The sequence below is a fragment of the Macaca mulatta genome, chromosome 13 (genome assembly GCF_049350105.2).
Source record: "Macaca mulatta isolate MMU2019108-1 chromosome 13, T2T-MMU8v2.0, whole genome shotgun sequence".
In the NCBI taxonomy this organism is placed as follows: Eukaryota; Metazoa; Chordata; class Mammalia; order Primates; family Cercopithecidae; genus Macaca; species Macaca mulatta.
The window spans coordinates 70,002,598-70,017,780 of NC_133418.1; the positions used below are offsets into that span (position 1 = coordinate 70,002,598).

Consider the following 15,183-nt stretch of genomic DNA (forward strand, 5'->3'; position numbering starts at 1 on the left):
AGCCAGCAATGGGAGCCACTGGAAGATTTTGCCACTGATTAGCTTTTTCAACATCAATGGAACTGTTTTCAAGTAAATTTGAGGTAAATTCATTTGCCCTTAAAGCCCTCTACAGTGATGTAATATAAACAGTTACTTTTATTATCTATAAAGTGCCTTGAACAACTCAGATAACTGTCACAAATCAAGATGTTAAACAACAAAGTATGTGAATATTTCTTTAATGTAAAATGCAGAATTGAGTGAGATGAGTATTTATTTAACTGTTAAATAGCGATAACACCTATTAACTAAGAAAATTATCAATCCCATACACAGACAGCCGACACCCAATACTCCTAATACTGTGTCTTTCTAGGCTGGACAGGTAGCTTTCTATTCTGGAAATGTTGTATGATGCTGTTAGAGCAAGTACTTTTCTGGGTTACAAATGCTTTCCCATGGAAGGTGGACTCCTGAGAATGCAGTGAGTGAGAAAAGACTGTAAGGACTACGGCTGTAAAACAGAAACAAACCCAAGTCCATGAAGGCTTGTCCACTTGCCTGTTGCTTTTTCAGCAGGATATTGACGCTGGTCAGGTCTTTGCCGTAGTCATCAGACTGAATCTGACTCTCCAGGCCGTGCAGCCATTTGTCTAGATCTGCGCAGCTCTGGGTGAAAAGTTCGGCCTTGTTTGCATCAAAGAGCCGCTGGGCCTTGGTCTGGGTAGTAGATTCAAGGACTTCCCACATTTCATGTAAACCAGTGAGTTTCTCCTTCACCACAGGTTCCGTCTCAGGCTTTTCTGAAATGAGCTGCATTCCTTCCTGGAAAACAAAACCAGCATGGTTGTAAATAAACAGTTTGCTACAGAAAAAATGTCACTGTGAAAAACAAACCTAGGACATTTGATCTGTGATTTACCCACTCATTCAACACACACAGTATTTCCACATGAAGTTACTGCTCAATAAAATCAACAATGGCCTAGCTTGCATACATTACATGGGTTTCATGGGAATGAAGCAATAAATGCTAAATGCTGAAACAGTTTCAACTGAGGCAATGGAAAAATGAATGCTAATAACCTGACTTCATCCCCTCTACTCCATGACCAAAGATGATATAAAACACATTATTACTATTGTTATTATTTTGAGACAGGGTCTTGTTCTGTCACCCAGGCTGAAGTACAGTGGCGTGATCTTAGCTCACTGCAACCTCTGCCTCCTGGGCTCATGCCTCAGCCTCCCCAATAGCTGGGATTACAGGCGCACACCACCAGGCCTGGCTATTTTTGTACGTTTCATAGAGATGGGGTTTCCCCATGTTGGCCAAGCTTGTCTCAAACTCCTGGCCTCAAGTAATTCACCTGCCTTGGCCTCTCAAAGTGCTGGGATTACAGGCGTGAGCCACCATGCTCCGCCAACACATTATTTTAACCATGAAGAATCTGAAACAATTTAAAAAGTCTAAAAGGAGAGAAGGGAGGGGTGGGGAACTCCACGTTCATCTTCAGTTATGCTGCACGGAATCTCTGTGCCAGAATTACAAGTTATAATAATTATTATAGTGCCTGGTATACAGTAGTCTCACAGGAAAAAGGAATTTTAAAAAATATGTATATATTTAAAATTATGTGCAATCTGTCACAGTGCAACACAAATAATATGATCAAGATAGGGGAATCCCTGCATGAGAGCTCACAGTCCATCAGCAACAGCAGATGAGAGGCACGATAGAAACTAAATGCCTAATATTCGTTCTAAGATAAATCAAGCATTTTCTACTATCTGGTTGGGTTTCTGTTTTTTTTCCCTTTTGATGGGTTGAATTCAGGAACCCGTAAGTGCAAAGAGAGCTGCTATTACTGGCTGTGTAACTTACGTAAATGTACAGATAAGACTCAGATGTTTTGGAAAATGTGCTAAATAAAAGGGAGGTTATTACTACCCTGTTTGTTTTCTCACCATGGCCACATCAAATGTTTTAACTCACCTTCTCGATTTTGTCAAGCCATTCTTTGTTGGATGCAAGTTCTGCCATAAATGCTTGATGCTTCAACCATTTACTGTGCAGATTTCTGGCTTCATCGTAAGACATGTCCTGGGCCGTGAGCATCTTCTCATTGATCCAGAGAGACAGCTAGGGAAAGATCAGAAGGATTCAGCGATTGTGATCCTAGACGTCAGCCTTTTTTCCGCCTGCAATGGGTTGTGTTTATGTCATATTATGCATACTACACACATTTCCATGGTGACAGACAGCCAAATATTTAACTTCACAACTCCGACCCGTCATGACAGGTGTCCATTAGATGGAGCTTGTACCTGAGCTCTGCTCCAAACTATATCTAACATTCATTCCAGAAGTACAAAAGCTCTATAAGCCAGCTTTCAAACTGTTTGGCACTCAAAACTGGCTTTCCCCACAAAAGGCCCGTGTTTAAAATTCTGCCCTGACCAGTCCAAGACACGACCCTTTTTCTCTTCCAAATACCTGTGTCAGCTATACCATGTTAATCATGATTGACTTTTACCCCATTTGGCAATCCTTCTAACTCTTTTAGTTCTTTTTTATTTAAAAAAACAAAACAAAAACTGCTTATTTGTAACCTCCTCCTTTTTGCGGGTGCATCGAAGGGAATGCCAAAAGGCATAAATAACTTGCTCACTGTAGGGCTAAGGCAACAATGATGCCCTTTCAATGTTTCCTTCAAGTTTGAGTCACCTTCACCTCTTTTTCTATAGCCTCAAGTTCTCTAAGAACCTTTCATTCACACCAAGAACACTTCACAGGACTTGATTTTGAGACCCAACATGTCCGCTTGGATCTGAACTCTGGAGAGCCACACAAAGGCTGCCGGCCGCTGACAGACCTGAGAAAGGAGCTGTCTTACTGGGGTCAGCCAAACGCCAGGCCCAGACCCACTTTTCCTGGCTTCCATCCGGAATCGGCCCTGGCTCATTACTGCCTGCCTGTAAACGCCATGCCAGAGTTCTGATTCCCACCCCATTTGCTGTGCTAACCTAGGAAAAGCTTTTTTTTTTGCCCAGGCTGAAGATACACAAAAGAATGCAGAGCCAGCCTGGAATTAGAAGCAACCAACTGAAGGGACCATATCTCTTCTCCTGAGTGACCGTGAGAAGCCCACTTTTATACCAGTTATTGTCACAGCAAATTGGCACCTTAAATCCTTCATGGATCTATCAACAAAGATCTAGAAGTGGCACATAAAACCAGTAGAAGTACTTACAGAATTAACATTTCCAAGGCCCTTCCACTCCCGCTGTGGGCTGCTGCCAGGAAAGGCCCCCCCAGAGATTTGTTTTTTGGAAATGATGTCAAGGATAGTGATGTGGGTCACAGGAGCCCCCGACTCTGAAAGTGGGTGAACTCTTGGGTACTGTCCTTACCTTTCTCGGGCTACTCACCACGCAGGGAATGGCACAGGGGCCAGAGGGTGGGAGGGGGTTAAAAGCAAAAGGTAGTGAGATTTTTGATGTCACTCTTGGTTGAGGGAAAAACTAGCAAATCTCATAAAGCCCTTTGTCATCAAAGACAATGGATGTATTACACAATAAAGGCACTGCACTTCCTACTTTGAAATAATTATCTATGTTCCAGTTTTCTGGGCAGCTAAATCTGAAAGACTATGGCCATTCAATCTTAGGGGAAAAGAGGTTAAAGGGAAACTGAATGACAAAATGTTTCCCTGTGTTCTGTACATACACACAAAATAGAAGGCGTTTATCGATTCCAAGTGCCAAGGACATTCACATATTTTCACTATTCATAACCACCTATTGAAGAGGGATTAAAAAGAGAGAGAGGGAGCGCTACATAAAAATCAGAGGCTTATAAACAAATCTGCTCTTTGCTGAACACATCATCCTACAGATAAAGCATCATGCGATACAGCACAATGAAATGGATCTATGGAACTTGCTAGTTCATCAGCATTCTGGAGCCAGAGCTACAGTTATTATTTGTGGGCATTTACAAAGGTCATTTAAGAATTTACTCATTCTCTGCAGAAAAGAACACTGTGCAGATTGGAAAAAGATAAGGAAAAAATACTTTGATCATTGAATTAAGCTAACAGCAAAGGATTAACTCACATCCCTGTACCAGACACATGTAGACATACTGCCTGCCTTCCTGGAAAAATAAAAATCAGTTCCAGAAAATAGGTGGTATAGCGTGAGGAAATACAACAAAAAAAGGAACACCTTTAAAATCATTCATTCATTTTTCAGGACATCACATTAAAATAACACTACAGGCCAGGTGCGGTGGCTCACGCCTGTAATCCCAGCACTTCAGGAGGCCAAGGAGGGTGGATCACTTGAGGCCAGGAGTTCAAGACCAGCCTGGCCAAGAGGGTGAACCCTCATCTCTACTAAAAATACAAAAACTAGCTGGGTGTGGTGGCACGTGCCTGGAATCCCAGCTATTCGGAAGGCTGAGGTAGGAGACTCGCTTGAACCCGGGAGGTGGGGGCTGTAGTGAGCCGAGATCCCACCACTGCACTCCCGCCTGAGCAACAGAGAGAGACCCTGTCTCAAAACAAAACAAAAACACTACAAAGATGATGATGGTCTCTATCTTCCCACTGTAACTGGGAATAGGAGGGTCCCTGCTCATTCCAGCATACTGTATATGCCAGCATACTGTATTGCTGGTATAACAGTTGTCCTCATCTAGGCGATGTTTATGCGGGTGGCAACAGGGGTGGATCTTACAACCCACACCTTCTCTAGCCAAGGCACCCAACAAGGAAGGAAGCCGAAAAAAGAGACAAACCCCTGGATTCCCCATATCTTGAACAATACCAACATCCTGTAATAATAATAAATTTGACCTCTGAGTGCTCTGTAAATATCTACCAGAATGACAGGTAGATTATCAAATGTAGGGCTGGTCCACACACAAACACCATTCTCAAAAGATTCTGGCTTAAAAGGGGTATATTTTAATAAGGCTGAATGATGGGAAAATTTATAGCCAATGACTGTATCACCCTTTTGATTATAGTACTATACCAAGAGTTTTAGAGCCCCCAAGCTTGACCTAAATTCCACCAACCATGCAGAGACTATACATGCTGGTGTGGGATACACGACACCTCCCACACGCACTATGGCTGTACTAACTTCTAATGTGGCTCAAGGACAGACAGGCAGAACAAGGGAAGACAGGATAAACCAAGATGAGTTGGCAGAGCAATCACATGGAGATATGCAAATCATCTCCTGGACATAAAAAGCCCCACCTAAATTTTCCTGTGTCCTTTGAGGAGAAGTCACAGAAGACAGAGCCCCTGGGCATGCCTCACAATCACTGGAACTCAGCCAAGGTGTGTGTGGAGGAAAGAACTCCTCATAACCAGGGATGCTAATTTAGAGCAAGTGGAAACAAAGATCTAAAGACCTATTAAGACTGACCATTTCCTGTGATTCCATCGGGAAGAACTAAAACTTTATGTATTTATTTTCCCATATATGTCTACTTGTGAAATCTACATATGTCAGTGGAAAATAAGAGACTGGAAATTTCCAATACAAATGAGTTTCTCTCAAGGGTTCCCTGGCCACTCATGTGCTCGCACCCCGGCCTTCTTTTTCTCAGATTTAACCTTAGCTTTACCATGGTTAGGTAAATGAATTTCATCTTATTAACTTGCCCTTTAAAAGCAGGAGTGTGGGATCCCATTGACCTCCCCATCTCCAGGAATACGGGCTGAGGTTACAGGGAGTCACTGATGGTTCCTCAACGTGGAACAGGGACTACCAATCTGTGGAAGGCACAGTCCAAGCTGCAAACACCTCTTCATCCCTTTTACTCCCTATGGTGAAAAATGGCAACTGGTATTACTACAGCACACTAGGCCAACTCCATATAGCTAGCTTTAGATCCCATTACTCTCTTCTATGCCCTGTCTTGGAACACGAATGCCTCTGTAAGTGAGTATCCTATTCAAATGGGTTACTAATGCTTGCGTGTCACTTAGACGAGGCACTCCTGTCTTCAGCCTGTCTGGCTCCAGGCAAATCCCCCAGAGACCTAGATTCATCAATGTGGTGCTTAAAGCTGACAGACCCTAAGCTTCATAGTTTAGGGGCTTTCCTTCTTAAGGTTTTGCTGCAAGAGCATATTGCAAGATTCACAGTAAGACAGCAGTTTAACGGACGCAAAGGATTGCTTCTGTTATACGTGATCTAACGCAGCTGTCATTGGAGCCGTATTTCTTTTAATGCACAGTCACATGTTTGCATGCAGGGTGTCTGTGATGATAGGAGTTGTATTCTCAGCATATGACCTGATTCTACCCCCATACTCTTAGCCCCATCAAGGTTCCTGCAGTTTTGTGTGGATATTCCTCACCCCATTTTTGCCTGAGGATTTTTATTTTAATAAACCAGAGAGGGCTGAGTGTCTGTTATTCTCCGGCAGACAGAGAAATATGGTATGCTCATAAACTCCACATGTGAAATCAGCTAGATGCTATTCTCCAACTAGCATGCAGAGAAACTACTTTTTTCTGGCCAACTTTAGATTTCAAAGTTTGTGAATGTATCAGAAGAGCATGAAATAGTACAATGATCATCAGATTAATACCACATGTGAAAACTTGGTGCTTGGAATCAGCATTACTGCTCTTTGCATGTTAGATACACATGGGAAGAGCCTGAAAGATGGACAGATGAAGGTCTTAAGTGAATAAGAAACTAATTTGTATTTTTAAAATCTCCACTTCTTACTTGGTAGCCAGTTTCAGTTCCCTTTAGTTCTTTCCTTCCACACCATTGAAATGTACATTGCTTTAAAGAGTGAAAACATGCCACTAAATGCTTTTAGGTTGCACAATATTCTAGGACATCCATATCCAATAGAACTTCCTTTGACCATAGAAATGTTCTATATTTGTGTTGTCTAACATGGTAGCCACTAGTCACAGCTGGCTACTGAGCACTAAAATATAGCTAGAGATGGAAGAACTACACTCTTAGTTTTATTTAATTATAGTTAATTTAAAATGAAATAGCCAACCAACCATAAAGACATTGTGGCTGGTGGCTACTGTAATGAACAGTGCAGTACTATACTATTAATATAATATTCTAGATTATAATGATCTAATTAAGCTGTAACTTGTAGGCTGGAGAACTGACGAAGTGCCACATATCCCTGCCTGCGAGTCAAATGGGTGCTATGGATTTCTGGTTTCATTAATTTTATAATTCAAAAGGCTCTTGTGCTAAATGCTGGTTGGCAATTGCTATTACTGGAACCCAGGAATGGAGGGATTAAAAAGCAACATACCTCTTGACAATCTTGCAGGAATTTCTGTAGATCTCTGTTGTCCTTCAACCTCATCAAAAGTTCACTGGCTGTCTCACGATTCTTCCTATGTCTATTAGAATGGCAACAAAAATAATTTTTAAAGAAGAAAGTAGAGAATCTTGAAATACAGAATACAAATCAATTTCTTTCCTGAATTTCTAACTATGCTAAAAAGAGTTCGCTTGTAGTTCTCAATAATGTGAAGAGACAAGATAAAGAGATTTTAGCATCCTCCAAAGTAGTAAGCCACGGTCCCAGAGAGACCCAAACACCTGCCCAAACTACACAACAGGCCGAACATACTGTCAAATGATCTATACAATCTGGTGCCTCCTAATCTGGTGTTGAGAAAAAAATATGAGCACACACTATGTACAAGTCCTTATTTTAGGCACCGGGGGAGAACTGGAAACTTATTTTGAAGAAGCTTATAACTGGGTGACACATACAAGGCTAAGAAAATATATATAATCATGTAACTGGCTTTAAACAAATGTTTCCTGATAAACAGTTTCTCATCTTGAAAAAAACTCACCAAAAATAAAACAAAAAGGAATGAAAATTTTTAGACCTATAAGACTATATACTAACTCAATCCCACTTTTTAATCAATTGCTAAGGGTAATTAAAGCTCAAAGAAGTTAAAACACAAAACCTTAAATAAATAACTTGCAAGAATTGGAAAGAGCTGCTGAATTTGGTAAACGCTAAGGTAAAGGGGGTGCTCACTCCCTACTTGGTTCCTTCCCCATCTGCTGTGAAGGTGACAGCATTCTTTGGCAAACTTCCTTCATGCATCCAGTGGCTTAGAGACTGGAAACTGAGAAAGAGCAGCGTGAATGCCTAGCAAAGGATTGTCTTCCAGTGGCTCCACTACAACAGGGGAGAGCTTTACTTCCAATAGGGGAGGACCCACTGAGGATTCAGAAGCACTGCCACACATACACTTCCTTGATATTCCTGAGTTGCCTAAACAAGAAAGCCAGTCTATATTCAGGGTATTAAGACGGATAAAGGCAGAGTGCAACTGAGGACAGCTGGGTTTCCATTCTGATTCTTAGAGCAATTTCTCACTGCCTGTGCCTGCACAAGGTCTCTCCTCCATCCGCCAAACCCTGAGGCAGGGATGAGGAAGAACACACAGCCTTGGATTCTCCACCACGCTGAGTAAAAGCAGCGTGGTGAACACGTGCTGCTGACTGGTGTCCGAAGAAACTTCCCCAGGAGAAAGAAAGATGTTAGAGTAGAGATGCATGCACCACACAGGCCCTCAGTGGCCGCGGACAATGCAGTGTCATAGCCGTTGTCTGCCTGGAGAAACAAAAGAAAAAGCCCTCTGCCCCTATAGCTCCTGCAGGTACCAGTGGCTACAGAACAGTAGAAATTATACATATTTACATGTTATAACATCATATATCATACTATGTAAATTACAGTATTATATACAATTATTATAAATAAAAATATTAGGCATATGTTAGATAGAAATAATGCCTTTTTAATTTTTTTAAGTTGAAAGGAGTTCCAGGAAAAGAGATTTTAATATGCTTATCCCACATAGGCAAAATGCAAACATAGAAAAATAGTTATACTATAATGCTAAATGAAAAGAGTTTATACATATTAAACGATACAAAACTCCAAGGCATGGCTTAGAAACCAAACACTCAAATGGCATATGCTACAGATGGGATTAAGGGCAGTAGTTCTCCCCTTGAAAATGTTAGACATTTACTGCTTTTATAACAACAAAAAATAATAAAGGCCAGAGACATTTTATGTCATTGCATCTATCATCAGAGACCAAAATTAAATTAAAAAAAATAAAAGACTGTTAGTGAATTTGGGCTAAAAAGAATTAGTCATCTAAGAATGTGGATGGGTTAGGAATGTCAAAAGGAAATTCCCTTCCCTCAAATTCCAATTCTATTTCTAGGGGAGTTCAAGAACGCAAATCTTTAGAAAGGAGGTAATATGAGTTGGAGTTAGTGACAAATGCAGGAGTCCTGCCCCTAGTCAAAGGGATAAAGGATTCCATTTCCTTCGGCATGGCATCTCATTTAAGTCCTACAGTGGCAGGGAAGAATCCCAGATACTGGAAATTAACAACAGGACACACATCCTCGCCTCTCACGGAAATAATAGAAATGAACGCAACTTCAAACACTGTCTGGAAAGGTTCATTAAGGGAGAAATACAACCAGACAGAATCCTGAATGTGTTTCTTATATAATCAACTCTCACGCATATCCAGCAGATACCTGCCCGGGCAGCCTTTCTTTTACAGTGGGACCATCAAGATGGGAAGAAGGAGGCAAGGATTTAGAATTGCATGTCCAAATGACGCCGATCTATGCGCAGGTGTGACAACGGCCTTTGTGTGGTGTGAAACACAGCCACGCAGGCATCTGGGACTGCCACTGACTCAGAAAACACTTAAAAGAAGTGAGTGTGGCTTAATGGTTTACTAGTGCAACGGACATCATTCACGGGAAGTAAAACTCAGGAAATTCCACGTTGGATCTTGGATTCAATTATAGGCAAGGGCCTGAGAAGGACCTTCTAAAACTAGGCTGTAGCTACCACAGAACTAAGAGTGCTTTTCCATCTCTCACTTTCTCTCCCCGACAGAAGACTCAAAACAGCTCCCTTATCATATGAAGCAGATGTGGGTGTTCTGGTTTCTGTGAATAGTCAAGAACCCCAGGTGCCTGAGTGAAACAACTGGGTAATTTTTAAGCCTGTTTTCCGGTGTGAGAGAGGGTCTTGCTTTATGAAGCTAGATACTGTTCCTTGCTCCCCATGAACTGTGCTGTGGCTGGAATTTCCCTTTTGGCCAGGAGCTCCCTCCCTCCCTATTCACATCCGCTAGGGCAGGCTGAGGACAGTCTCTCCCCACTCACAGGCACTCTGAAGGCCACTCATGCCCTACCCACATCTGTTAGAGTCAGTGTCTTTGTTCTGGTACTCTTTCATTTCAACAGCTCAGGAGATTTCCTGAACGTAAGCACATTATAATGACTTTACATTCTAGGAGAATCGCTTCACCAGTGTCAGGATGTTTCGAGGAGCGGGGATTAGATCTGAAGGTTTAGATGTTTACTTAGCTTGTGCTCCTACAACACCTGGAACTCACAAATGTGTGTGTTTTCATAACAGACAAGTACCCTCTAGGGTCAGTTTCAGTTCTGTGGGCCTCTGGGGATATTAAAGTGAAATCAGAGTTCAGTTAACATCAGTGGAGAAAAATAAGAAAATGTAGTTCTCCCGATGGCAGCTCATCTGGAAGCTCCCTCCTTCCATCTTTATTATGCTTATTGATAATACAGGGTCATTTTTACATTTCTTTTTTAAAACTGAGGAATCCTAAGGAAGCTCTGGAACAGCAGGAGCCTGGGATCTTGGTCAAGGGCAAAAGGAAGGTTAAGCCACAACTGAGGACTGCTGCTGCTGAAACGTTTTCTCATATCCAGGAGTCTTGACAGCATCATCTGCTTCCAACAGCTTGGTACTGTTGCAGCACTGGGGACATAAAAAGAAACCAAGGAAGCACCAAGACAGCTGCACGCCTGCCTGAATGCACATGTCCCTAACAGCCAAGCCCGCCTGCAGGAAACCAGCTGTGTGCATCTAACATGGAAGTACACAGGATACCTTATTTACAAAATACTCAGAGTTAGTATTACAAAAAAAGGAAGTTTTTTTCCTCTAGGTTAAGAACGCTTTGCCCAATCACTGTTTCTCACACTCATTTAAGGAGGATTTGGTGGATTTATTTTTCTTTTTTGCAGCTGTTTTAAAAGCAACAGATACAAAATTATAAGTAATATAAGTTATGCTCTATTCCACAACACCACCCTAGAGAACATACGGTTCAGGCTGGGAATCAGCTCAGAAAAAAGATTAGAAGTGCTAAAGACAGGAGCTCAATCTTTACTGGAAACAGAGTCATCCCCTCTCCACCCATCTTATTTTAAGTCAACTTGACCAGGGGTCCGAGGAAACCCTCTTGGATGTGGTAAGCAAAGGAGTATTTTTCCTTTCCAATACACCTGAAGGCCAGGAGAGAGGCACAGAGGAAGAGATTGTTTTTTGATGATATCAGTCTCACAGCAAGCCGTTAAATTCAACCCAAACTGGAACAGAGGCTAGTGACTGATCCAGTGGCTGGTCCAGACTGGCCTGTGCTAGTGCATCCAACTCCTGATCTGCCCCAACCTCCAACTTAAGTAACCAGGGCAAGGCAAGAGTAAGGGGTGAGTCAAAGAGTTAGGGTCAAATGGAGTCCACTGGCCTCCAGCCAGGCAGGAAATCTTTCAGACACACAGACACACACACACAATAAATAAATAATTTTAAACAAGAAATGAATAAAGTGTATCCAATCCTGGAGATGCCCTGGCAGAAGAGGAAAATAACCTTTGCTCTTATTTACCTCTCATCATGAAAAAGATCCTATTACAGCACTATCCAAGCCAATTTTCTAAAAAAGTCCAGATTATGTTCCTTTGTGGCTTTGCCAGGTCCTCAGAACAAGCCAGCTTCACCCTCCCTTCCCACTCTGCTGACAGGTTTCTTTCTCATGGATGAAGGGGAACATGGGCTTGGCTGGGAATACCTGGCGTCAGGGGTCCTATCAGGTGACACAAGCACGTGTCAATCCTCAAAGGGCATGGCTTACACCTGAATGCGACGCAGCATTGCAGCTCTTACAGGTCCTTGGTTAAGAATTAGCTTGGCTTCTCAGGCTTTCTTTCCTTTTGTGGACACCTGTACATGTCTCACCAGAACCACATTCTCAGGCAGTCATGCACGGCTCACTAATTTTCTGTTTGGGTAGATGAAATTCTGCTGGGCACCTATATTCCGCCCACTGGGAAATTTATGCCCACACTCCCAAGGGCTTCTGGCCAATGATTCAGAAGTTTGAGAGCCCCAACGTGCAAGTCTCCCTTAAGAACCTCAGAAAACTGTACCTGTCGTCAATAGAGTCCACCTTCTCCTGGATGCGATCTGAGTTGATGTTCCCATCGCTCACCAGCCTCCGGCCAGTCTCCACCACAGCGTTGATCTTCTCCTCATTGGCGTCCATGGTGGTCATGAAGTCCTCTTGCTTTTTAATTGCTGCTTCAGCTCCTTCCAAGGTGGTAGGCATTTCAGTGTGAGCCAGAACATACTCCTTATTTAAAAAGAGAAACAAGTCATAAAGGATCAATGAAGGATCTCATTTTCCTGTGTTCTACATTTCCATGCAACATACTTCACAACACTTTCTTCATTACACTTACATGAAATAATTAAATCACATCAAATTAAAAATTAGGAGGTAAAAAAACCCAGTGGGACACTGTAACTCACTGAATTTCCTCAGGGTTTAAATGCTCTAAATTTTTTTTCCAAAGTGACTGAGGAAAGGAACCAAAGCTTTGTGCATCAGCCTCAAGGGTTCTCTCACGTGCCCGTCAAGGCAACAGTAATGTACCCTTCATACCCTCCCTTTGAGACAATAGCAGCCCTGAAGTTGGTGACTATCCTCAGCTGTTTTTATTTCTCTAATCGCTGCCTTGTGTCCTCAGGTGAAGTCCCTGACCCTTTTAGAGCAATAAGACAGATTGGTCTCAAGAAAAAAAAACCTTCACTGTACTTTTTTTTTTTTTATTAAAGAGACAGGGTCTCATCCTGCTACCCAGGCTGCAGTGCAGTGGCACAATCACAGCTCACTTCAGCCTTGACCTCCTGGGCTCAAGTGATTCTCCTGCCCCTGCCTCCCCAAAAGCTGGGATTACAGGAGGGAGTCATCATGCCTGGCCCTCACCGTATCTTTTAAATGGGATCAATACCTCAATTATGAGGACATACTATGTCCTAAATGGCAGTTGAAATCAAATAGTACTTTGTAAGGCAAAGCAGCTCCTATGGCAATCTTCAATTCCTGTCCCCTACAATGTGATGGATTTCAGTGCCTCAAAAGTATTGGGAAAAACATCGGTCTCTAAATTATCCATATAATTCCATACAGGGTTGTGGGTTAAATCAGCTGCCCCAGCCAAAACATTTCAAAAGGCAGCCAGGGCTGCTTTCATGGAAAGGAAGCAAAGGCAGGAACAAATCTTACCTGGTTGTTAAGAAAGGCTTCCGCTTGCTTCGTGTCTCTGAGGAACTGCTGGTAGGCATGTGACTGGGAAAGGAGATTTTGTCTGTTCTCCCACATCTTGTGCAGCTCGTTCCATCCAGTGTCCAGCGCCTGTAGTCGCTGCCGCAGAAACATGTACTGGGCATCGGTCTGCCCCTGGGTGACCATCTCGCCCATGTCCCTCATCTTCTGGTAGTCCTCCTCATAGTTGTCAATCTCGTTCTTGATGTTCTCATGCTGTGTGAGCAGCTTCTCGGCCTCGGTCAGGGTGTTTGGCATGTCCTCCGAGGCGATTGCTGTCTGGGTCCTAGAGAGCCAGGACTGGAAGTCGTCCAAGTCCCGTAGGAACTGCTGCAGCTTGCTGGCCTCTCCCAGGGAGGCCTCTCGGTTTTTCAGGGTGGTCTTCATCTCCTCCCACACGTCGCTGATCTCGGCCAGCCGAGACAGGATGGCCTGGGCCTGGTCAGGGTGCTCGGACTCCAGCTTCTCTGCCTCCTTCTGCAGGTCACTCAGCTTTGCCTCAATGGCCACCAAGTCCCGCTCCATGCCAGTCAGCTTGCGCTGCAGGGCCATGACGCCAGCCAGGTCATTGCCCAGGTCCTGGGTGGACTCGATGACCTTGGTCTTTTCCCGAATCCAGGATTTGGTTTCGTTGCACTCGAGGTGGTAGTTCTGGATGCTCAGGGCAGACAGGAGGGCATCCTTCTTCCTGTCAACCAGTTCTCTGAACTGGCTCCACCTGTAAGTGCAGGGGCAGAGAGCGAGTGTGAAAAAGGGAAGACCGACCATGGCTGGATTGCAAAAGGAACAGTAATGGGGTTAATGCTGCTTATCTGTTTTCTCCATCTTTGCTTTGAGTACATGCTTTTTGGAAAATTATCTCACTCAGACTACGAACACCATATATAATGGAAATGGCTCAGGGATGCAATGTAATCTGGAAAAAGCCTGTCACAAACAGGAATGTGTTACAGAGCTCCAATGTGAGCAATTACAACACATCCATTCCCAGAGTCAATTAATTCATGTATGCAACACACATTTTACACATCTCTGAACTCCACCTAATGAATGTTTTCCAAATCTAAGACTCTAAGACTGATGGTAACCTTCAAAACTGGGGCCAGATGCCACAACCTACTCAAACATGTTTACTCAACAAAAAGATAAGACCGGAACAAAGGTCTGCCCTGACAATCAGGACTTTTCCATTGGCAAATTAAGTGTTGAACATGCTAGAGTCCTGTTCCTAAAGTTACTTTAAAATGGATAGCACAGGTGTCATCTTAATACCTTCTACACTGGACACAGGTCACACCAAGGCCCTAACTTTGGTGTGCAGAGGGGCAGGTGCTGGGCTGGCTCAGATCATCCTCCTGCAACCAACGATGTTGCCCTGAGAGACACTTCTTACAAAACAAGGACATGTCAAAACGCAGGTGCCAATGCCACGACATCGTGTTGCAATGTCAATGACCCCATGTGGGAAATTCCCAACAGCAAGGCTCAGTGAGTGACCTCACCCTCCCCAGCCCCACACGTGGGAGGCTGGAAGGCTGCTGGCTGCGTGCTCACCTCGTGTTGAGTTTGTCCTGCTGGGCTTTGATTTCCTTCTCACTTGGGTTGCCACTGTGCATCAGCTGGCGTGCAATCTGGTTCACCACTGCGACCCGGGAAGCCTGGTTGTTCATTTCTGGTTCTAGGCTCTCAAATCTGAAACGGC

General features: G+C 43.4%; 1 protein-coding gene across 9 annotated transcripts in view; it reads right to left on the reverse strand.

Moving 5' to 3' along the window:
• SPTBN1 (spectrin beta, non-erythrocytic 1) overlaps nucleotides 1–15,183 on the reverse strand; it is a 213,914-nt gene that overhangs the window by 24,235 nt on the left and 174,496 nt on the right. For all 9 annotated transcript variants that reach the window (XR_013402433.1, XR_013402434.1, XM_077958637.1 and 6 more), the window contains 6 exon segments: nucleotides 15,036–15,173; nucleotides 13,443–14,199; nucleotides 12,304–12,506; nucleotides 7,307–7,397; nucleotides 1,979–2,125; nucleotides 544–807 (listed from right to left, as the gene is read on the reverse strand). Coding sequence is in view for 7 of the 9 variants with exons in the window: in XM_077958637.1 (XP_077814763.1) it covers nucleotides 544–807; nucleotides 1,979–2,125; nucleotides 7,307–7,397; nucleotides 12,304–12,506; nucleotides 13,443–14,199; nucleotides 15,036–15,173 (1,600 nt within the window). In the remaining 2 variants the exon portion in view is untranslated.